Source organism: Brachycentrus maculatus, unplaced genomic scaffold (genome assembly GCF_059751285.1).
Source record: "Brachycentrus maculatus isolate JH-2025_06_01 unplaced genomic scaffold, ASM5975128v1 h1tg000004l, whole genome shotgun sequence".
NCBI classification, from domain to species: Eukaryota; Metazoa; Arthropoda; class Insecta; order Trichoptera; family Brachycentridae; genus Brachycentrus; species Brachycentrus maculatus.
In genome coordinates this window covers 3,068,290-3,095,325 of record NW_028280759.1, presented here as the reverse complement: position 1 = coordinate 3,095,325, position 27,036 = coordinate 3,068,290, and the positions used below count along the sequence as shown (strand labels likewise).

The 27,036-nt window shown below is 28.6% G+C and overlaps 1 protein-coding gene across 2 annotated transcripts; it reads right to left on the bottom strand.

Moving 5' to 3' along the window:
* Positions 1-1,128: 1,128 nt before the first annotated feature.
* Positions 1,129-26,796, bottom strand: LOC148313952 (dicarboxylate carrier UCP2-like). 2 transcript variants are annotated; one of them, XM_088277457.1, is made up of 10 exons: positions 26,623-26,796; positions 13,730-13,886; positions 12,278-12,478; positions 10,949-11,085; positions 6,531-6,640; positions 5,768-5,897; positions 5,533-5,600; positions 4,502-4,642; positions 3,067-3,208; positions 1,129-1,281 (listed from the first exon to the last, which is right to left on the bottom strand). In XM_088277457.1, exons 3-10 carry the CDS (start codon positions 12,398-12,400, stop codon positions 1,173-1,175), a joined length of 960 nt encoding a protein of 319 aa, XP_088133583.1. In that variant the 5' UTR covers positions 12,401-12,478; positions 13,730-13,886; positions 26,623-26,796; the 3' UTR covers positions 1,129-1,172. The 2 variants fall into 2 exon arrangements, with proteins under 2 accessions (XP_088133583.1, XP_088133574.1); XM_088277448.1 differs by having other exon boundaries at positions 26,763-26,796.
* Positions 26,797-27,036: the final 240 nt, after the last annotated feature.

The window sequence follows — 27,036 nt, the reverse complement described above, 5'->3', positions numbered from 1 at the left end:
CACAGACACATATATTTATATATATATATATATATATATATATATATATATATATATATATATATATATATATATATATATATATATATATATATATATATATATATATATATATATATATATATATATATATATATATATATATATATATATATATATATATATATATATATATATATATAAATACCCTTTTGTGAAAAAAAACATGAAACATTACGTTAAATCTATATGAATGAGCATATATCTTATTTTATAATAAAGTATACAAAAATATTATTGCATGAATTTTAGCACACTGGAATATATTTTTAAAAATCACAGATTTAAAAAAAGCATATCACATGCTACGTTTCTGAAAAAGTTTTACAACAAACTATTTTTAGTTCAAAAACCCTTCAAAAGTCCATTCTAAAATATTTAGTTTGATAAAATACATATTATTTTTTATCAATTTTAAATGTGGGTATAATATCTAACTCGCATAGAAAATCATTTTATTAAAAAAAAAAAAAAACCGCGCGGATAAATCGGTGCCAGCTGTTCTAATCATTCGTTCATTATACTTTACTGATATCACTCTGTTATCGTCTCAGATACTTTCCAAGTACCTCGAGGACATCAATCTAATTTTCAAATAATATATGGAATATAAACAACTTATTTTATATTAAATTATATCCTTTTTAAAATTGAAAACAAATTAATAAAAAAAATATATTTAAAAAGAACTAAGGATACTTCTAAATCAAGTTTATGATAAAATTTTGTTTTCTTATCTTTATTTTTTTTTATTAATGTTTTTTTTAAACATGTTTAAGAGGGAATTTTCTTAAGCGAATAAATAAGACAATCGTTGCAGTACACACATATGGAAAATACATACAATATGTAGTTTGTAACTCCGATACTCCAAGTAAATCATTTTAAGACCATATTTTCATTTGTTACCAAAAACTCATTTGTTTATGGATATTAGCTAAATATTATACATTCCAAAAATTTGGTTCAAACAATTAAACATTTAGTTGCACCAAAAAATACCTCATGTTGAGCGTCGTAACATAGGTTTCCCATTTAATAAAATACATAATCGAGGGGGTTTGGCACTTATTTTTTTTACTAATTAACTTTTTGTCAAATAGTTATCTCATAATTATTTGTTTCTTTTCTATTCAATCATCTTTTTTCTGAAATCTGGATGATACATTTTTCTTGATCTGTTCATATGTTATCCACATACAGATATTCCAAGACACCAGCCGATAGAATGACGGCGTAAATCTGTAAAAAAAATATATATTAATTTGTAGTATATTTACTGTAGAATTGAAATCGTAGATATTCATACATCATTGATTTTTGTTTGTTTTTTAAGTCATTATTTTTGTTTTCGAATTAAATTGTAAGTACTGATTTTTTTTATACTAAAAGAAGAAAGGTATAAGGGCATCCTGAGGGTTGTCTCCGTTCATACATCCACCTCCCCCTGATTAATCTACATAGAGTTTATATTCCTTAGGAATATTTCGAAAATTTTCCACTGTGCGCAGCTGACGGGAGTCCCCTAGTTGGATGGTTAGAAAAACAACAAAAACCATCGACATTTCATTTAAGTAATGTTCACATTTTAGATTGCTTACCCCGGAAATGCCTAGACGTCCATGTTGATGTAAAATATATAATAAATACAGTAAATCTCTCTTTAAAGTTGAAAAAAGTACCGCTTTATCGGAGGGAATATTGTACGGGGTTTATGTTTTAAAATTATGTATATTTCAATTTTATATGACTCATTTAAGTTATTTCTGCTGGTGAATATGTAAAAATACAATTTAAAATATTAATCCCTTTTAATTTTCCCTGCGATAACGCGGTACCTATCTCAATGTTATACGGGGGGTTACTGTAATACTGGATATAATAATATAATTGAATACACTCAAAATGATATTGTAACGAGTTTTATTCTGCCTTAGCATAATCTATTTTGATTATTTAAATTAATCTATGAGTACAATCTACATATTCCGATATGCCATAATATTTCTTATCTTTATGATATATTAGTCTCAAAATATATCGTATCAAAGTCCATACTCTAGCCGTAGTAAACATGTCACATATTATAGATACACCTAATCTTATAAAATATATATTTTTAAAAAAAGTCTAGACGAATTTAATAGTAAATGTGACCTTCGGCATCATACATATATAAATACAAACATACCTCATATGTAAATACCATACATTTTGCATTCTTGAGATATATTTAAATAATATACTACTTGTTCAACTATTTGTTAATCCGTAAGCTCATTATTTTCGTAAACATTATAATATTTTTATGACACGAATTTCGAGTTTTTTAAAACTAATATAAATTTTTTCGCTTACTAATTTCCTCGTCATTTTAAAGATTATTTTACAAGATATCACGATAATATTAAAACATTGGATTCAGTAACTTTTTGTATTTCGGGAAAAGTAGTGTTACCACCAAGATCAAAATAAATAGATGTGATTTTTTTCACATTAATATTACCCTGGACTGGAACCTGAAGCGCAGGTTTGATTATGTTGCCTTTATAAAATTAATGATTAACTTAACGTTGCATCAATCTAATGCAGTGCCTTATGTACTATTGACGCGGACGCGTCAGAATAGTGTTACTAAATGCCTTATTTAATTCAATACTGATTTCAAGAAAAGTCAATCGAAATCCCTATAATAATGACGATGATGTCCAAAAAATCGATTATAATCGATAACATAAACAATTCACAACATTTTGATTTGTTCACAAATCTACATTATTTCCACTTAGGGGTTATTTTATATATTTTTGACATCTCAACATAGATGAAGAAGTCTGGGTAAAATCCTTAAATCTTCTTCATCAATTTTGAGATGTCGAAAATGTATAAACAATTTTTTAAGTTAACTAGCTAATTTTATGCTCTTATTTAAGTATTTTCTATTCTATTTTGAAGGAGACCAACAAGCCATGAGTCCTTCTACGTATTTGGTTAAAACATCGTTTGATGGTAAGTAGTATAATTTACCCTTTGTAAAATGCTAGCGGCCCTTCTTGCATGCCCATCCTTACGGCACAGTCTAGAGCACCCTTGTAAGTTCCTTTGGCGGAGTTCATGTACCTCGTCTTTACGACATCCACTGGGGAGGCGACGACGGTGGCGCAGAATCCTGGAAAATTATTATGGTAAGAATTATACAGCAGAATAGTTGATATTAAAAATAACTACAGGTAAATCATGGATTTCAGCATTTTGTATTATTTATTGATTCAGCATCAACTGTGTGGAATGACATGATTATTTTATTAAAATTAAATACTTGAATATATCACTTTAATGAGTTTTATTTCAATATAAGACTAGTTTCGAAAACGACAGATGTTTTCATCTTCTGGTACAAATTAAAACTCACGAACAATAAATATATTTAGGTGTATATATAAGTTAATAAATATAGGGAACGGAGGGGGTTAAGGAATTTGACATTTCCTAAATTTAAAAAAATCTTGAGCACTAAAAAACTTTTTGGAAATCAATGGATCAAAAGAAGATCCTCTCCAAGAAACGCAAATAGAAGATAAAAAGTTTTTCGTTCTGAATTATTGTTAATAAAAAGTTGGATATCTATATGAATAGAATTTGTAATTCTACAGAAAGATAACAAGATTCGAAGGCATGGCCTAAGTGACGTTGTTAATGATAGAAGGACCTACAATCTGAGGACGAGCTGATCCCAACAGTCTACAAAGACGATAAGTTGGGATGGAGCCAGGAAGAAGATATAAATAAAAATGTAACTGTTTGTCCAAAAATTTAAATCTTCTAATTTTTTTCACTGATTGCTTTGAAATTTTGACACAACGTCGTAATTGAATGTGCTTATGGTTTTACGTAGAATAGGTTTTTTTACCAAGAACAGTAAAAACGTGTTTTTTTTTATCTCAATGGCAGCGTCACCTGCTGAACGTAATAACACACCCATTACATTGCTCATGGCGGATAGCAGAAAGGAAATCATAAATTTGTGCTTCATTTTTTTCTTTCTTTATTTTACATTTAAACAGTCTGAGCCACAACAGCGGGGGCTAGAGCCACAGCGTGGCCGAGTGCAGCTAGTTTTTAATAAATGCAAATTGCAAGTTCCTGGCTAAAATCACAATTCACAATCGTAAAACCACCATGATATACTTACATTATAACTTTTTTTAGTGGATTTATTTCATTATAATGTATTTGAAACATTATATTGTATGTAATTAGATAATTTCATATGCTGAATAGTCTTTCATATCTTGCCTATTTAAAAAAAAAGTCCGATTATCAGAATTACATTTTCAAAACATAAACTTATATTTTATATTGCAGAAAATGTTTAGCGATATAAAATTTTAATTCAACATCATTTAAAAGTATTTCTTATCTTTTATTTTATGTTTGTTATTTTATGTGTGTTTTATCTTACCGGCAATAACAGCTGATGCAAAATGGCAGGGAATATCATCCTTCATCAGATTTTTGGTTAAAATCATATCCTTGACGATATCGTAACAAACGATTTCGGCCACATTAATTATAGCATTACGGCTAATGTTGGGGAAGGTTCCTGAAATAACAATATATGGAATTTAATGGGGATGCATTATTTTATTTTAAATAAAAATAGTGATAAGAGTGTGAAAAACGTTCATGAAAATTGATGCAATATGAATATTAAATTTAAATAAATTCAAATAAAACCATTGTGACTACTTTTGAATTTATTAATGGAAACACGTCTAGTTTCACGAACTAAAGATATTTTCATAAACAGATGATTAATGAAATAACATATCGCTCACTCCTTTCAACAACGTCATATATCAAAAATCGTCAATTTTCAGTTGTGCATGTTATCGGATTGCCCAAAAAATGTACTTTATCCCAGCAAAAGCGGTATATTTTAAACTTAATATTTACCCGCTACATGGCAGAAAGTGTTGTTTTTGGATTTTGAAGAAAATGTATAGTTTTATTATTTTTTCTAATACGTAAAATATTTTTGACATGGAGAAAAAACATAGTTTTACCTAAAAAAATCTGTTGCACAGTACAAAGTTCAAAAAGTGGCTTGATATTTATTTTTAATGCATTTTATTGTATTTTTAAACATTAAAAACGATCTCCTGAAAAATCAAGTTTTTTGATATGTAACGTCGTTGAAAGGAGTGAGCGATATGTGTATAGTTCTCTAAACTAGTCGAGTTTACATTAATAAAAGTGGTACTATACAAGTGTTTAATGCTATACTTGTTTGTTTTTATATTTAAATCATCACGTTATTTCACAAAATATATAATCTACAGGTATAATAACAAACCAATAAATAATATGGATGTTCAAACATGGAAAAATGTATACACAGTTCATAAAATGATCAGTCAAGACTACCACAATACCTTCGTGAAAATATATGTTATCAAAATGAAAATGAAAATGTCATGATTTAATTTTTACCTCTCCAAAGTCCTTTTACTCCTTCAAATTTTCCGATTTGTTTGTAAGCTTGTATCGTTGATTTATATCTACAAAAAATTAATGTACAAATAAATAGCAAAAATAATGATAAAAGGGATAATGTTCTATTACTAAATAATTAATGAAACATATCACAAAATAACCGCTTGCACAGTTACAATTTGAACTAATATTTGATTATTGAGTTATTGTTAAACAAATTTAAATTCTTTACATTCCAGCTTGCGCTTGCATCCGCACTTTAACGACATCTGTCGGTTGCGCCAGTAGAACAGCGAAAGCTCCGGTTGTGATTCCTGCTGCTATCCTGGCACTCACGTCCATACCGCCACCTGCTCTCCCACCTTAAAACGACCATTAGATGTTATTCACAATAAACTTTTACCATGTAGGGTAAGGACCCCAGTTATTTGCACTAGAAGAAGATTAGCGCAGTCAGTTTCCAGTGACAACTAAACCATTAATCGCGTCAACTTCAAAAATAATTATATAAATTAATGTTCAACTCATTTTAGACAATTTCTTGTTTTTGATGTTTTTTAAAACATTATATTTGGCAAAAAAGGACAAGATCTTTTATTACTCATGTCAGTTGACACTAGAAATAAACACTCTAGAAATTATAAAGAATAATAACTGATATGCTAGAATTTAAATATTTCTATTAATCTACAGATACAAAGTATTTCGGTTTTAAAAAAACCTGTTTTAAACAATAAGAAGCTAGTAAAAAATTACATAACTAAAAAATGTTATGCAGTGGGAAAACGCATCAAATAAAGTGTATGTATTAACTCAACCTGCTGAAACATTAGTCAAAATCATAATATGGGCAGTATTTTCATGCCAGAAAAATGTGATACCTACTCAAAATTTTACGATTTTGTTTTAGTGCCAATAACTGGAGTGGTGCCAATAACACACCAGTTTACCCTACTGTAGACACATGCCTTGCAATTATGTCAAAATTTACTTACGAGTGAAAAACGGCATGTAGAAATTTTTTACCGTGTCATAAAGGCCAAGTCTGACTGAAGCAAAACACATCTGACGCTGTAGCCCTGCAGAAAGTCCATTGTAAAGTGCCCTAGAAAATAAAACACCCCAATCAATTGCCTCAAACTTCGATACGGAAACCCTAACTACACCAACAACAACAACTTACGAGCCACAAACAAACAAATTCACTTAGATACGAACACTCTATGTTACCATAGATTACACCAGCATGACAATTGAATCGGAAACCAAAATTTACAATATTTTGAGTGTGTCCAAATACTTGTTCACAAATCTGAATTATCTTCAATTATAGGAGTTATTTTTCATACAATTTTTGACATCTGAACAAAGAAAATAAGAATATGGAAGTCTGGGCATTTGTTGGTAGAGTTGGTGAATGTTACACTGTGTAAAGTGATCACTTAAACCAGCCTATGACGGTCGTAAGCCCCGTATATACCCAGACTTCCATATTTTTCTTCACCTTTGTTGAGATGTCAAAAAATAAGAAGAAACTGAAATCATCCCCGAACGGATGTGCTGAAATATATTATTTTGCAAATATTATGCAATATATTATGAGATCTTCTCGTTTATTTTGCTCTAACGTTACAATATATTTAAACATTCAATTTAATCGTTTGAAATTTTCGTTATCTAAATCAATTTATAACAACTTCCATGAATATATTTTAGAGACAAAAAAAAGACTGCATAAAGTATGTACATAAATACTCAATATTATTATTTATTGATTTGGCGTCAACTTCATGGAACAACATGATGATTTAAATTTAAAAATAAGACATTTGTATAAGACCACTTTTGAGTTTATTAATGTAAACACGACTAGTTTAAGAAAACTTTAGATGCTCTATTTAACAGGTAAAAATACAAGCTGTTTATACTAAATTTAAGTTTAATAAAACTGACGATTTTATGTTCTGAGATTAAGAGTTATAACAAGTGCATTGATTATCATGAAATAATAAATAGGGGTCAAATAAATGTAAGTGATTTTTGACTCTATTTACTCAATTTACCCTGGACTGGTACCTGAAGCGGAGGGCTGATCACCTTCCTTTCATGTGTTAAAAATCAAGATAACACTGCATTTATATGATGCAGTGCCCTATGCACCATCCGGTGCGGAAACGGTTTCAAGACGATGAAGCAAATGCACACGTGGCAACTTGTTAATGATTTTCAGAATAGAATTGATATTTTGGTCTTTCAAAAATTTATATCTAATAAAACAAAATCAGTTATATGAGAAAACAGTGTCAACCTTGGTGATAATAATAATATACTTGTACATAAATATTTTGTTTGTTCTGTATTTTTAAAACAAAAAAATCTAATCATAAATAATTGACGAATTGATAGCAACAATAATGCGAACTACTTTTTTCGCTCTGTTAATTTTTATTTACAAACTAAATATTTTTATCAATACGAGTTTTGTTCATTAAGTCATTAACGTAATATTTTTTAATGATTATTATCGTATGTTAACGTTTTTATATGTACTTACTCTTTACCTCAAATATGTCAAATAAATTGCGTAATAACTGATATTAGTAATAAACATTATAATTGAAAAGTCATTGATTGATTCAGCAGTAACTTTATGGTGATCCATTTTTTACTATTTTACTGAAAATTATTTTACTTAAAAATCGCGTTTTAATACGCACTCTTTTTTGTTTTGTTTTATTTGTAAATATTAAATATCAGCGAAAATCACAAGACTTCGTTTCCCGCGAATTTCTAGTTCTCGTTGATTCTTGGCACAGAGAATGGTTCAAAATAGAAATTACAAATTCGGGGACCTTCCTGACTTTATGTCTTTGGAGTCGAGTAACATCACTTAGAATTGGATATTTGCTAAACGCAGAAATTTTAAATTTAAACATTGGGTATAAATTGCATATGAAGCGAAATACATAAAACATCTCACATATTACTTTTTTTCATAAAGGTATTACTTTTTCAATTTACCTTTTTAAAAGCCTAGCATATGTCGCTCACTTATTTCAAGAACGTCATAAATAAATAAAAAACTTGATTTTTTAGAAGAACGTTTTAAAGGTTTAAAAATATAATAAAATGTATTAAAAATAATTATCAAGCCACTTATTGAACTTTTTACTGTGCCACAGATCTTTTTAGGTAAAACCTGAAGGTTTTATTCTCCATTTGAAAAATATTTAGTATATTTCAAAAATAAATTAAACAATACCTTTTCTTCAAAATGCAAAAAACACTCTCTGCCCTGTAGCGGGTAAATATTAAGTTAAAATTATGCCTCTTTTGCTGGGTGTAGTACATTTTCTGGGCATTCCGAAAACATGCACAACTGAAAATTGACGGTTTTTGATTTATGACGTTCTTGAAAGGAGTGAGCGATGTATGATATTATACTAAGAACGCAATTACTTTTTTAAGAAATATGTCGAAGTATAATAAAAATAAATACTGAGCACCTTCAATGTTTTAAATTGTCGTTTATAATAAATGTAAATAAATGTGAATTCAAATGTTTGATATTTTGACACGACCTTGCTTTCAAAAGCGCACGAGTTTTTTTTTACACACATGTGACAGTGTTTTTACCAGTAACAAGTAACAACATGCTTTTTTGAAGAAGAAAAAATACCGCTATGGCGGCGCCATCTATTTAACGTAATAGCAACACACGCAATACTATTTATCTGATCGTGGCGGCAGCGTGCTTCTTGACAGTATCTGTTACTTAGAATTTTCATTGTTTTCGATTGCATTATTATTTCTTAGACTTTTTATATTTATTGCTTTACAAGTATTGTGAAATAAAACATTACAAATGTGTGCTTTTAATAAAGTTATTTACTATTCGAAAGAATCATTTTCGCATAACTTAAAATGTTAATGAACTCAAAAAAAAACATTTATAAAAAATGCACCAATAAAGTATTTTTAACCATTTGGTGAATTATTTAATTAACTGGGTATTTGTTTAAGTCATTACTTCTAGTCATTCATTTATACCAATAAGTTTTTTTTGTATATTATCACGCTTTACAAATTTACATAAATTTTCGCATAATTGATTCGAATGAGTGCAATCAATTATTCCTTGTTACTGTGAATTATTTTACATGAACAAGGTCGTTCTAATAATTTGAAGCTACATAACTATTGTACAATATTTTTACCAAAACAAATATACTCGTACGTTCTTTAAAATATGTCACCGGGCAGTTTGTTTCCATGCAGTAGTTTTTATCTTAAAATTATGAATTATGTTATTTCATTAATTATTTCTCAGTTACTATGCAAGTAAGAAAATAATTTAATCAGTATTTTAATAACTTTGTAATTCGTTTATATGAATATCACAGTAACGCGTGATATTTTGTTAGTTAATTTTATCAACTCTGGTATTTCGTAATAATCATCATAATAATATGCATATTTTAACAGCAATTGCAAGTAGGCTTGTTGTCTACTCGCTTGCATAGTCGAGTGCATTCTTGAACTCCTAATGCAGATAAATGATCTATAGAAATCTAATAATATTGAAGGGAACAAAATCAATTGACGCTGTATTCAACTAAATACTCCGTATATGCCAGTAAAACCTGAGAAAATAGATGTGTTTTTTATATTGAATTGAGTGAATATAATATTATTTTAAGCCGTTTGAATACAAAAAAGGGATGATTTTAAATATTCAGAAATAGATTACAAAGTATTAGTCAGTATTTAAAAATCAATAAATAATAATTTATCATTAATAAATATGCTTAAATGGTGTATCTTAAAGCCCGTTTTAATGACGTTTCCGCTTATTGTCAATAAAAACTGCAGACGAAGACCGAGGAAAACTTGGTATGATCAAGTAGGTCAAATATTTGACAACGGTTAGATCAGGAGTAATCGGCGGTTACGTATGAGAAGATATATGCATCTTGTGAAATGTGAAAATAGCGAAGAATATTTGCAAGGACAGAAGTTTGAATGGCTTCCTATTCTCTCTCATTACTCTTGGGGAAAGCGGTGTGATTAGTGGTGAGTTCGTTAATACAAAAAAAATGCTGAACAAAATATTTTTCGAATTTCTATTGTTATGGATTTTAAAGAAGATCATTTTTAGTATTAAAGAGTTTTGAGAAGGAATTAATCAGTCTAATATCAAACTTGTTCACGTTACAATATGTTATAATAAGATAAACATAATGATTTTAAACGAAGTTGTTTTACAAGTTATAAAATGTAAAATGGCAATTTTCGTGATTCTTATATTGATTAGGTATGACGTTTAAACAATATTTTAATAATAAAAATATGACGTAATGAGCAGTTTAATAAAACTTATAATATCCGTCAAGTAAGAAGAAAAAATACACACCTTGGGCCTTCTTGCCTTGCTATTGTGCGCACAGTGGAAACGACTCCCTTGTATAGGGGTGGAGGCGCCGCGGCGCTCAAGACGCTCCCCTCTGTTGCCGCTAGAGCCATACGCACTCCTAACCCCTCCCCTTGTACCTGAAAATAGAGCCTTGATTAACCTTACATATACAGAACATTTAATATTTGATTATTGAAATTTCAGTTTTTTTAAGATGGGAGTGGCATTTATTATTTACCCTGCTTATTATTATGTACAAGGTTTATAGATCATTGGATTTTTGTTTCTTGTAGCTACGTGTAGATATAATATACCAAAAAAAATAAACTGTGTTGGGAACAGGAGGAATAATCTAGTGTGTGCCAATCAGGAACTTCTCAGCGTTTCTTGCTTACTGGGAGGAAACCACGTAAAACTATTCATGAGACTGTTGACTGTTGATTGTCGTCAACAGATCTTCCGTTCTACTAGAAGAGTGTTCAGCATTTTGTGCCGTAGCTTGAATTTCAGATATTTATACATTTTAATTTACATGTTAATAAACTCAACATGTGATTTGTGGGGTATAAGGCTTGTTTTATAGGCCTTTGTCTTAGGGTCAGTAAATAATTTTAACCTTTATCAATCCTCGATTCCTATTCATATCATTTTAGGCAGCATCAATTACGTGATTGATTTACAAAATACATGTTTTTAATATGTCTCACATTACTTTTGTTTCAAAACATTGTGGAATGTGTATTAATTTTTTATTTTACATTATTTTAGAAATTGAGCCATGGAATTTACAGCCAAAATTGACTTGAAAGTTGGGTTGAAATAAATTAAATATATCGTATAACTGTAAAATCAAAAAGACTTTGCTATGATGCGTGACTCTTTTTCATTACTACGATTCTTTATTCAGAAGGAAAATCTCCCTTTTTTAGTATACGCTGTGATGGCTTTGATGGTAGATTAGGACAGTGTAATTTCTTTTAGTAATTAAATATATACCCATAGTAATAGGGTGTTTTTTTTTTCATATTTGTTTTGACATCTCATTAAAGATGAAGAAGAATATGGAAGTCTAGGCATTTACGGGGCTGACGACCGTCATAGGCTGGTTTAACTTATCACTTTACACACGTGAAACATTCACCAATTCTACTCATTATTGACAACCACACTACTAAAATTCTTGGAAGTTCTATATATATATGAACCAATTTTGAAACATTGTTCTTGAATCACTGGAACTTCACTAGAAACATCTATTGGTGAGATGAAAAGAAGCTTTTTATTGAGCAGAAACTCTTATATTAGTATGTAGTATGTGGATTTTTTTACCTGTAAACGAACTTTAGCTGTGTCCAGGGGAAAGGTGATCAGATCGGCCACGCATCCTGAAACTCCGGCAGTCAGCAACTTGACCACTATGGGTGAATTATCAACGGGTGGAGCTGGTGCCATTTTTAATATTTCTTGTAGAATAAACTCTCAAATAATATAATCTAAATATCACAGTCGGTTTTGGTTTTAAATAGTAACCTGAAAAAATAAACGAGTTATTTATAATGAATTACAAAGTTGTCTCTTTTAAGAGATAATTAATATATTATTGATATTTTTAATCTTTATAAAATTAAATAACTTTGTTATAACCACTTTTTTTAAATAATTTAACCTACCGGTTTAGGTTTCTACAAGAACCTGGTCATCATCAGGGTTTATTTTAATTCAAAAACATCAAAAACATTAAAATACTCTCAACAAAAAACTTCCACACACTCCGTAAAAAAAAAATTTTGTGAGAGTATTTTAATGTTTTTGAATTAAAATAAACCCCGATTACGACAAGGTTCTTGTCGAAACCGGTAGGTTAAATTGTGTTTATAAAAAAGTGGTTATAACAGAGTTATTTAATTTTATAAAGTTTATAAAATGTGCCATAAAGTATCTGCGGAAAACATTCAAGAAATGATATTTTTAATTTTTATTTTGCGGCCAGTCATTTTTACAAAATGTTAGTAATGTTAATATATATCTATAACCACTCACTGAGATTTTAGGCTACGGATCTCAAGACGTACCCGTCTCTTCGTCAGGACAATCACTATACCAGCAAGCAAATAATCGAATTATTAATATTTTGTGTAGTTGTAAATGTAAAAATAAGAAGTAATAAGCGACCCTAATAGTCTATAAAAACGATAAGTTGGGATGGAGCAAGGAAGAAGAAGAAGTTGGAAATATTAAATAGTGCTATGTAAGTGACGTGTCGTGTTGCTTGCATGAAGTGTAGCGATTGTCCTGGCAAAGAGATGGGTACATCTCAAAACTGACAGACTAAAATCTCGGTGAGTTGTTATGTATATACTAACATAACTAATCTTTTTGTACATAATTATTAGTTTGTTTATTAAAAAAAAAGTCATTTAAAAGACAGCGAACTTCGATGCTGATATTTTGGATTAACCCTCGTATTGTTTCCTCATTTTGACGTTTCGGACATAACACGGTCAAGGGTCATTTTCGTAATAAAATTGTACTGAAATGATTTTTCTGATTTTAGTAATACAACGCCCTTAAGATAGACCCTATAATGACCGAAACATTGAAAGGAAAAAATACACAATACACGAATGTAACAGAAACTGTAAAAATATGTACTCACATTATTTTCACAATAAAAAAAACATTTATAAATATTAATCGTAAAAAAAAATCCTAAACCTTTTTTCAGATTTTCAGTGAACGGGATGAAAAATACAAATATTATTTTGTTTAAATAATACTTACTAATATTAACAATGCACAAAATATTGTAATTCTTCTTATCACATAAAGATTTCTCTAAAATCTTGATTGTATGTGTGCTGTATATTTAGAGGACAATACGGTTCTATTCTGCAAAAGGACAACGTTGGGTGGACCACCCTGTAGATCATACTCCAGCCTAGAAAATGAAACAAATAGTTTTATTAATATTATTTCATAATATTTTCCAATACAGTCTGATATAAAAAAAAACGTCCTTACATAGCACTGATATTTTACTGAAATATATAATTTTAATTGAAAAATTTCGAATAAAACGATTAAGCTTTGTTCGACTATAATACCTCTATCAAACAAAATATTAGATTTGAGTATTGTACTCATATTTTTTGGTGGAACTGCATTTTATTTAATAAAATAATAAATATTTAGTTGTAATTTTATTATAATATATAAAGCAATGGCTATTATTTTGAGTAGTTTTTTAGTGTTTTCCGTGAAAATGACTTAAATATTTTGAACATAGCATGCCTTAAATATTCGCTCGGTTTTTTCGTATTTTTTCCTCTATTAAACAATAACATAACCTTTTTAAATAAATTTTTATCTTTAAATAATACTGTGTTTATCCTCCAAAGATACATTATCGATACCTCAACAGAGACGAAGCTATTCATCTACAAGGGAATAGAGAAGTCTCTGGCTTTTACAAGGATTACGATGTGTCACCACGTTTTGGCGTTTTCGAAAATCCAGATGGTATAGATGTTAAACCATAAGCGTATAGTAAACGTTAAAAAAATGTGTTATTACTGATTACTTTAACTAGCCGATAACAGGTCGCATGACCAAGACATTCATCTTTACTCTCTATAAATAACTTAGTCTATGTTGAGACATCTGTAATATATAATATTTTTATTGTGTTTCTTAGACCTGCGGTTTGAAACGCTTGCTAAATAATGATTTTATTTATAGAATAAAATTCAGTTTCACTAAGAAATGTCAAAGCTTAAAAGATTTTTTTTAGTTAAGGCCATATATACTCGCAATAACAGATCTCATTCGGAAACGTAAGAAGCCGCACGTCATTCCACGCGCGATATTTTTTATCTATTTTGATTTTTTAGAATATACATCGAAAAATTCTTTCAATATTTTTTATTGTAAAGGTAGACCTTTCAATAACTATTTTATTTTCAAACTATATATTTATTTCTAAGAAAAACTTTTTTTGAATACGAAAAGAATGTTATAAGAAAAAAATTAATAATTACGTCAAATGTTACCTGGGTTTAAAGAAAATCAAGTTGCTATTTAACGTATGTAGGGCCTTAATATTGAATTCACGATTTCGCAAATATATCATAAATATAAATAAATAAATATACTAATCAACAAACAGTGTTCATAAAACAACACGCTTACACACTATCAACTTCATGAGAGAAAGATAAATAATTTGCACACGTTGAGCGTCACACATTTGATCAATACATGAATCCTATTTGCTTTTCAATTACTTTCTGATGCTATTTAAACGCGTTAACCATTTTGTTATTGATGACGTAGACAATATTGTTTCAGTGGACATGTCTACAGAATCATTTATGATTTCTTTTACAAACTTTGTGTAAAGCTTTATAACATCGTGAGTGTTTTTGCCTACAATTTGTAACTAAAGAATTCCATGATACTATTTTTCGATTAAAAATTCAAAATCTTATCCGTCCCCGATGATGCGTAGGGCACTGCATGAGATAAAAGCAGTGTTATCTTGATCGTTACCACGTGAAAAGATGATCAGCCCTCCACTTCAGGTACCAGTCCAGGGTAATATTAAATAAATATTAGAGTAAAAAATCACTTATGTTTATTTGACCCCCCCTAGGAATCGAACCCGAGACCTCTAGTATGGTAGTCGAGCGTTTTGACCATTACACTACGGAGGCGGACATGAAATTAAAGTAACTTTAATTATAAACGGTAAACCCACTCAAAAGAGGAATATGCTATAAAACTTACAAATTTTGTGCTTAAAAAGGAACGTTATATATATAAGCAGCGTTGCAAAAGCCGTAGCTAGATTTTAGAGTCACATAAACTTGAGATTATTTCAAAAAAGCTTAATAACGGTTGTTTACGTTTTAACGTTCGACCTTGTGACAGTCGTCAACAGCGCGTGGTGATAGTTTTTCAATACTACAGAAACGTGTTTTATGTAATTCATGAGAAACGGTTTGGCACTACAAACATAATTTAACCCTACATTGCCCAATGAAGGTGATAAAAAATAGTCAAATATTAGTAAAACCTCTTTTTCAAATCAACGATAAATTAATTATATGTGTATATATATATATATATATATATATTTGTATATATATATATATATATATATATATATATATATATATATATATATATATATATATATATATATATATATATATATATATATATATATATTTATATATAAATATATATATATATATATAATATATATATATATATATATATATATATATATATATATATATATATATATATATATATATATATATATATATATATATATATATATATATATATATATATATATATATATATATATATATATATATATATATATATATATATATATATATTTATATATAAATATATATATATATATATATATATATAATATATATATATATATATATATATATATATATATATAAATATATATATATATTTATATATATATATATATATATATATATATATATATATATATATATATATATATATATATATATATATATATATATATATATATATATATATATATATATATGTATATATATATTTATATTTATATATACAAATATATATATATATATATATATATATATATATATATATATATATATATATATATATATTTGTATATATAATATATATAATTCCGTTAAAAAAAAAAACACATTTTTTTACTTTTTTACAAAAAAAAAGTAATTTCAATACATAACCAGTATACCACAGCATGCAATCAATACTACACGTCACTACCATAGAACTATTCACACGCCTAAAACTCACATAATAATATAATTCACACTTCAATTCACTCAGACTTCCATATTCTTCTATGAAGATGAACGTAGATGACTACGTTGAGGTGTCAAAATGTAAAAATAACTCCTGAGTGTAGAACCCCAGATTTGTGAAAAAGGTTTTGGACAGACCCAAAATTACGTGAATCGTTATTTTTTCAATTCATGCACAACATTACGTAATAGAGCAATGAAGAAAAATCAAGCAATGAAGTGTTAATATTATATGTATGTTCACTTGACTCGCGTACCTTTTTGCAAACAGTTCAATTATGAGAATAGACAATTGACGTTGAGAAACATGTGATCGGCTGTAAGTCGACCAAACTCCAAATATTAACTGTTCAGTTTGAAATTTGAACCTGCTAATAATAACACGATAATTTATATGGACTCGAGTCGTTGATAGTCAACTAACTATTGCAATATAGGAAGGGTCAATAGCACGGCTAAACAATACATTATGAATAATTGTTTATTATGACTGGACTACATTGGGAACATAATGTAATCAATAACAGTTGAAAGTCGACTCCAGGAACTATTAAATATATTCTTCACTCATAATAATACTTAAAAGTCAATTGACTGAACTGAAATGATTTCAGATATTCACAAGGTATGATATACTGAGCTCCTAATTTTCACTGCGATTACGTTCCACGCGATACCGTGTAAAAAGTATACTAAAATAAAATAACAGTATGGTTTCCTTGTGTAAAAATCAATTTAAGATATCAAAAAAACTAAATTCATTATTGCCTATTTTATATTTATTTTATTTAAAAATACTTTAAAAAATTTAATGTAACAATAATTTTAACAGAAGACAATAGACTAACCCGTTTTTACATATTTGGTATGACATTGTTTTCATCACCATTGATATTTAGAACTAACTAACTAACTAACTAACCATCACGCCGCTTCCCCGCAGGGGTAGGCAGAGAGAATAGAGCGCCACACCACTCTGTCCTTGCAAACATTCTTCGCCTCTTCCACGTTCATGCATCTCCTCATACATACCCGCCGATTGTTACGACTCCTAACCTGACCACTTTCAAGTATTTGGCATACCTGATCGTGCCATGTTTTTCTCGGTCTTCCTCTGCTTCTTTTCCCGCTAACATTCGCCTCATAAATTTGTTTTACCGTTCTTTCCTCACTCATTCGTTCTACATGTCCAAACCATCTCAACACACCTTTCTTAATTTTATCGATAATTCTTATCTCAGCTTTGCATTCCTTCCTTATTTCACTATTCGCACATCTATCATACATTGTTTTGTCGCACATTCTTCTGAGAGATCGCATTTCGACTGCATTCAGTCTACTTTCATCCTTCGTTTGCCAACTCCATGTTTCACTTCCATACATTAGAGTTGGAACCAGGACTCCGTTGTGCACTGCCAGTTTAGCTTCCGCTGATAGGTTTTTATTTGCTATAACTGATTTCAGTGCACCATTCACTTTGTTCCCAGCATTCACTCTCCTTTCTATGTCTTTATCAATCTTTCCATCCCTAGAAAACATACCACCCAAATACACGAAATCATCTACCTGTTCCAAAATCTCTCCGTTTACCAATATTTCACATTTGATATTTAGAGCCTGTGTAATATACTGGATTTAAACAAAAATTCGGTTATCGATCTCTGTTAGGTACTGTTTTTTGTATTGCTCTTGGTAACGAGCCATGCAAGCGACCAAATCGAGTACAATTTATAGATCTCGTTATACGTTATCTCATTTGTTATAAAATGATTTCCTAGTTTACTAGCCAGTTGCAGGCCTGAAGAAAATTCCAAATTACTGTTACGTATTTTTAAATGAATGTTAGATTTTTTTCTCTTTCTTGCACCTTGTTATTTATAAAACGTATGAAAATGGAGTTCAGCATCTCCAAATATAGCAGACTGTTGATTTACCGAGATTATTGAATAATAATAAAAATACGGAAATCCCGGCTTATTGATGTAGCGATCGATACCAAAAAAATTGAATTTTCTATTTTACATCACAATCGCAAATAAAAAAATATATAGATAACAAAACGAGTCACGTAAGTGGAAAGCTCAGGCCATTTCGTATATTCTATATTATATAAGTGTTAGCAATGATGTTTAACAATAAAAATTCTTCAATTTATCCTCGTCTCTACTCGATCATCGTACTTTCAACTGTTTACAATTTTCAGCATAGGTATTACGCATGTTTGACATTTTCAGCGAAGATGCATCTATGTTGAGATAAATGAGAAAGTATATGTATATATGTAAGTATATGTGTATGTGAAAGTATATGTGAGATATTTTATAACCCATATCCGCACCTAATGGTGCATAGGGCACTGCATCAAATTGACGCAGTGTTATCTTGATCATTACTTACATGAAGGCAAGGTGATCACTCTTGCGCTTCAGGAACCAGTCCAGGGTAATATTAAATAAATATTACAGTGTTAAATCACTAATATTTATTTTCACCTCCCCCCCTGGGAATCGAACCCAGGACCTCCAGCACGGTAGCTAAACACGCTGACCATTACACCACGGAGGCGGACGTACATATATATGTATGTGAGATATATGTATATATAACTCTTGTAGAGATATATGTAGTGGAGACAAACCCAGAATTCGTAAACAAATAGATGTTTTCACGTGTCTCCTAGTATGTAAAATAATGCGGAAAGAATCTTACATACATTTCAATTAAAGCATAAATATGCATACCTTCCGAAATGTGTGTAGTGTGGTTATCAATCATGGGTAGAAAGTGGATGTTACACGTGTATAAAGTGATCACTTTATCTGCCTATTACAGGTCGTAAGCCTTATAAATATCCATTCTTTAATTTTCTTCTTCATCTGTGTTGAGATATCAATAAAAATACAATAAAACTAACTATTGATTTAAGCACACGGAATTAAGAGATATGTTAATTTATGTCCACCTCCATAGTGTAATGGTCAGCATGCTCGCCTACCATTCTGGAGGTCCCGGGTTCGATTCCCAGGGGCGTTTAATAAATATAAGTGATTTTTTCACTCTAATATTTATTCAATATTACACTGGACTGGTACCTGAAGTGGAGGGCTGATCACCTTTCCTTCATGTGTAATCGATCGAGATAACACTGCGTTTATATGAAGCAGTGCCCTATGCACCATTGGGGTGCGAAGAATGATTATTATTAATTTAAAAAATAAATTATAATTTTACCCGGATGAAGATGGTGAGGGTTACAAATGGTGAGGATTTGCCTCAACTCAAACGTATTTTATGTACAAACTTTTCATTACAAGGTCAAATATTAACGGAATATCTGAATACAGGTATACTCGTATTAGCCTATGTAAAAAAAATGCACGTAAAATTAAGAAACATTGAGGAGATCTAATTTTAATTATTTACTCACTTAATCCTTTTTTTTGAACTCTTACTATTACGGCAAATTACTAACAACCATTTGATTGCAAATGTTATATTATAGCATAAATATATTTTTATCTTATGTATATTCGCTTGTCACGTGATGATCTATAATTCATTGTTATTTTCGTACATTGATTCTTATCCAATAATATGCTGTTATTTATTGTGTATAAATAATCACCCCTCAAGGTTGACTTTGATCGCTATCTTAAATATATATTTTATCTTAAATCAATGTCACATACGTTTGATATGTTTACCAATCTACTATTTGTTTTAATTGGTAAGACACCAAGCCAAGAAAATCATTTCTACAATATGAAAAGCTGACAGATACTTAAAACCAACGATAGGAAGATCCGAAGATCGTAAATTAATTTTATATCTTCTCTAAAGGGTATTTCTGTAGTGATTTTTTTACTCTTACGTTATTATATATATATATATATATATATATATATATATATATATATATATATATATATATATATATATATATATATATATATATACATATATATATGTATATACATATATATATATATATATATATATATATATATATATATATATATATATATATATATATATATATATATATATATATATATATATATATATATATATATATATATATATATATATATATATATATTTATATAAATATATATAAATATATATATGTAAATACATATATATAGATAAATATATATATATATATATATATATATATATATATATATATATATTTTTTTTATTTTTTTCATTTTTAATATATTTACATTTTTATTTATAACATAATAACATTTGAATCATTTATCCATATGTAGAACTTTTATATTTCGATTCGCTGTGCCTCTCCATAAAAGAGTCTGTGCTCTTGTGCTTGGAAAGGGACTTACACTCGTGGTTTAATGTTATATAATAAAAGATATAATAGTTTTTTTAATATGTTTTTTTAAAGATTTAAATGTATAGAGCTTTAATTTTTTTCTTGGGGATTTTTATATCATCTATTTTTTTTATTTCTTTAGGGAGTTTATTGAAATGTTTGATTGCCAAATATTTGAAGTTTTGCTGAAATTGCTTGGTGTTGCATTTTGGAATAGAAAAATCGTTTGAGAATCTCGATGATAAATTCTTTGTTAAATTTAAATAGTTGTCACCCTTTAGTATTTGAAAAACTGCGGTTTTTTTTATAAATGGATTCTATATTTGGGACTTGAAATTTTTTAAATAATAATTTTGTTGGAAATATGTTTTTTTTTTCAAGATGACTTTAATTATGGTTTTCTGAACTATTTTCACTGAGTTCAGTATCTTGTTGTATGAGCCTCCCCATGCAATAATGCCATACTGTAGTAGTGAGTGAACGATAGCATAGTAAACTCTTTTTAGGTTGTCGATGGTTAGTATGTTTCGGATTCTAATGAATATATATATATGCATTTTCTTATTCGTTTTACTAGTTCATTAATGTGACTATGGTATTTCAAATGTTGGTCTATTATTACACCTAGATATTTTATTTCTTTTTTTGGACATAAAACAGAACATAAGTTTTTGCAATTTGAATCCCTGCAGTCACCATTGTGAATTGTAATTTTTATATATGTCGGTATTTTGAGTTTATGGATACAAAATGGGATAAAGAATGTTTTATCTGTATTTAGGGATAATAGATTATTGTCAAACCAGAATTTTAGGATTTTCATGTCCTTATTTGCGCGATCATTTACGGTATTCCAGTTGGGTCCGTTTATAACTATTGCGGTGTCGTCAGCATAGGATATATATATGTATATTTATATCCATATAAATATATATATATATATATACATATATATATATATATATATATATATATATATATATATATATATATATATATATATATATATATATATATATATATATATATATATATATATATATGTATATATGTATATATATATATATATATTTATATATATATATACATATATATATAAATATATATATATATATATATATATATATATATATGTATATATATATATATATATATATATATATATATATATATATATGTCTGTGTGTGTGTGTGTGTGTGTGTGTGTATGTGGTATTAATTAATATGGATGAGTGAGTATATTGACAGGTATTATCCCAATATGTATGTATCATTCAAACAATCTAACATAAATTGTTCAGAAAGGTAAGTATGTAGAGCTGATTAAACATATCTTTAAAATATATGTATGAACATATAATAAATTCTAATAATGATATTTAAAAATAATCGTCTCTGTCTTTAATTCGCCATTTTGATGATTATTGTCTTACTTAGCGACTATGAGATTAAAGAAAACATTATTGGTATATTATTTTTGCAAATTGGATACAGTTATCTTAATCTAAATAGAATGATTGATAACTTACAGAATAAAAATGTCATAAAATTGTTATTGGACTGAGAAGTTTTTGTTTTTTATTACGTCAGATTTCATATTTTTTAATAACAAAATTTAGTCGTGTCTTCGATGATAAGAAGGTCAATGGGTATCGCATCGTATGTAGTAACAAAATATCACGTTCCAATTGAATAAAATAATGATAAAAATCACGCGACCCCCCGCTAATTTTTGTGTTCATAAAATGCATATCTTCGTTTTATTATTTTCATTATTTTAAAACGTATTTTTTTCATTATCGACATAACCAAGTGCCGCTATTTAGTTACATAATTTCATGTTTTTTTCCATATTAACTTCTTATTTGTTAATTGTTGTAATAATTATTTTTATTTTCATAATTTATTTTATTGTTATTTTTAGTATGCATAAAAAAATTACATTTAGGATTTTTACGCTGTTTTTGGTGAGGGAGTGTAATTAATTATGAGTATTTTAATGTTTTTAATGTTTTAGAATTTAATAAACCCTGATGACGACAAGATTCTTGTCAAAACCGGTAGGTTAAAGTGTACTTATAATAAAGAAGTGGTTAAAACAAAGTTGTTTAATTTTATAAAGTTTATAAAATGTGCCATAAACTACCTGCGAAAAACATTCAAGAAAGTTATTATTAGTTCTAAAACAAATAATTTAAATGGAACATCATCACCTTAATGGTATGTTCTGCTATCGTCGTTAAGTATAATATATGTGAATCGAGAAATCGATTTTAAGTAAACGTATTAAGTTGCTTGACGTGTAGGAAAGACTCGTACTTAACGACTTACATTAGTAGAAAGATACAAAATTAATCTAGCGCATGTCGTGAGAAAATTCCGAATTTCAAAGTCCAGTAAACACGCTTAGTAAGTATCATTTCAATAAGTACATAATCTGATAACAATACAATACCTTTGTATGTACTGTACATACAGACATACTAGAACACAAAGTACGGAATTACTGTCAGAGTAATCATATTATTTGTAATAGATTTATGATTATATTTATGAAAATAAACTAGTTTATTTAATGATTTTACGATTTCAAATTAGGTGATGCGTGTAAACAGGCGTTAATGTATTCATTTGGTACCTATTTTCACAATCATTATTCATATTTGATAGTACTCACACTATTATCAAAAACACATATAATTAAAACGAGAAAATCGCATTGTAAATATAAATAATCTGTTAATACTGGTCTTCACCTTTTTCACTTAGAGAAATTCATTAGAACATATTTATATCAAATTTCTAAAATATAGTTTATTTTGAAAACACGGTAAAAACATAATTTTGAAAAAATGTTATCGAAACCTTCTTAAATCTGCCTTTGAATATATAAAATCTTTTTTAGCGCAAAATTTCCTGCTTTTATAATGTTTTCGTTAGATAATACATAACACCAAAATAAAGCGTATGGGCAGAAAAAATATTAAAATCATACGAAATTATAATGACGGATACTTCGGTAAGTATATACGTTATTTTTTTCTTCCTATGCAAGAGGGAACATTAATTTATTCTATAATAATGATATTGCATTTACCTGTATTTGTGTTGTTGTATCGATAAAGAATGTAAGGAAACTAACATATTTAACTTCCTGATAGTGTATTTAAAGCGGACCTTGTAGACCCTTTTAGGATTATAATATTGAGACTCGCATACATATTTGAAGTAAAATCTCTTTAATGTGGAAACTAGTCATCCCGGAACGACAGAAAAATATAAATAACGCTTTATAAGAATTGTCTGAGTAATTTTGGTGCATATTTCTTATGTCATATCTATCGTGCAAAAAGATTAACGTAAAAAAGAAAAATATAAAAAATGATAACCGTTTGCGAAATGCCGTTTGCGATTGATTTCATATAAAAAATGTAATATTTTAAATATAAAAAATCATGAAATATTAATTAAAATATATTTTAATTATAATGTGAACAGATTTTTTTTTTGGAAATATCGCTGTTTAGAATATTGGATGTATGTACTCGTATGTCAACTAACTACTAATTGAAGATTTGGTAATGAAAACTCGCTAAATGTCGCTATACCTATACTTTATACTTTACACACTATAGCATGGCTAAATTTCCACCATTACCAATAATAATAATAAATAATAAAACCCTTATCCGCACCCCAATGGTGCATAGGGCACTGCGTCATATAAACGCAGTGACATCTTGATGGTTTACACATGAAGGAAAGGTGATCAGCCCTCCGCTTCAGGTACCAGTCCAGGGTAATATTGAATAAATATGACAGTGAAAAAATCACTTATATTTATTTTACCCCCCTTGGGAATCGAACCCGGGACCTCCAGAACGGTAGCCGAGCGTGCTGACCATTACACTACGGAGGCGGACAGATACCAATAGAAATAAATAATACTTCTCCTTCCACCCCTTTATCCATGACTTACTTCAGAGTTAACCACAAATTTTAACTCACAATCTCATATTTATGATTCATCGTAAGAAATGCAACCATCGCGAAAGATTTTTTTATAACGAATATTTCACTGATTTTTTTTTAAGTAGGTCGGTTACGTAGTCTGATTCACCCTAAACATGGAGGATATGTTAATTAATGAAAATAGGTGAATATTCATCCATAGAATTCACCTAAATAATTTAACAGGGTCAAGAATAAGAACTGGAATATTAATCTGTTATTTTATGAAATATATATTTAGTTCATTAATTTACTTCGAACTATGCATAGTAAAATAAAAGTTTGTCGCTTTTTCTGTACTCGTATTGTACTTGTGCGTGTAATGAACTCAAGGTTCAGCAATATAAATTAAAATTCCGCTTCGATTAAAGTTTTGCCATTGATAACTTCCTTTTATGTGAGAAAATACATAATTCAAATACGAAACAAGATCAGAAATTAATTCAATATACAAAATCTCACCACAAACAGAACAGATTTTGATATACCGTTTTTAAATGATTTGTTATTTTTCACAAAATTTTCCGATTTGTATTGCAGATGGTCGGACGCGGTTTTGGCAATTGTCCACATCTTAAGTCATTTAGTTAACGTATTTTAGCTTTATGCCAGTATCTTTGTTATTTTAAACAAAGCGACAAAAAATCAGTTCGCTTATTTACATGCATTGAAATAATTTTGCAATAAGGAAGCGATATTTTTACTATTACTTATTTTGATAGTAACTCAGGCGACATGTTGTTGTTTACGAGGGAAGGTCACTGCTTTTAAAAAAAATCAATCTGAAAGTACGATTTAGACCACTATAAAAATACAAGTCATTTTATTATTTTTATTTAATGTGTTATGAATTCAAAACTAAGCCTAATGAAGCTGATTTCAAATAATAATAATAATACATGAATAATCAAACCAAGTCAATGCTTTGAACTTTGAATTTTCGTAAACGGCTGTTTTCTTCTCTTTCGCGACATTATCAAACGTATGTAGGTACTAAGTTTTCAAACAGGTCACATATTTAAAAAAAAAAATATTTTCCTATGATATTTTTTTCCTATATGTGACCTGTTTGAAAAGTAGAAACGATTATTTAATTTGTTTAAAGAATTGTAGAAAAACAATTATACTATTTTACATGAATATTTCGTACTAAAATCATTTCATATTTTTTTTACAATGAATTACTTTCTTGTATTTTTTTTAAATACACTTTTACAGTTTTAATAAATAAATAATTTAATGTGCATATTATGTCCTGTTTAGAATTAATTCAGTCCGTCTTTGTATTACATTATTCGTGTAAGTACTATACTATCATCCACTTCCACACTTACACGGTTTTTATAAATAAAAATTAGAAATTGGGTGAACCCAATTTCTTTAAGTATAAAATGATTATTTTAAACTTTATATACATATTAAAAGCGTAAATAACCGAAAATCGTTCCGTTTTTATAATTAAGTACAGTACCTACCTCAACACAAAGTATAGTAACACTGATCCCTTTAATAAAGGAAAACTTATTTAATTTAATTTGAGAACAAAACATTGTTTCGATATTTGAATTTGAATCGGTACAAAGGAAAAAAATAACAAAAGAACGGCAGTACTCACATTCACCAGCTGCCATAGAACCGCGAGATAGACTGGCGATATTCTCAGCTTTTATACGCAGTCCAGTCGGAGGTGCGGCAGGACGGGCCCCCGGCCAATGTCCAATAAGCAATTCACAAGTAAACACCGAACCAATCCAACAGGTGTAGGTATCCTAATTTCTCTATAATCACTTTTTACTGATAACAACGATGAAATAGCTCAAACAAAAGTCACAGGACAAAGTTTTAGTAGCTTAAAAGTCGGTGTAAATTGTTCTTCTTCCGAACTCTTA

Bases quoted from the DNA above. Each gene is read 5' to 3' on its own strand.
- LOC148313952 (XM_088277457.1), bottom strand. From the start codon at position 12,400: ATGGCACCAGCTCCACCCGTTGATAATTCACCCATAGTGGTCAAGTTG. The intron at 11,086-12,277 runs GTAAAAAAATCC...CTCTATTTTCAG, and splicing joins CAGCTAAAGTTCGTTTACAG to GTACAAGGGGAGGGGTTAGG. The intron at 5,898-6,530 runs GTAAGTAAATTT...GGTCGTTTTAAG, and splicing joins CTACATGCCGTTTTTCACTC to GTGGGAGAGCAGGTGGCGGT.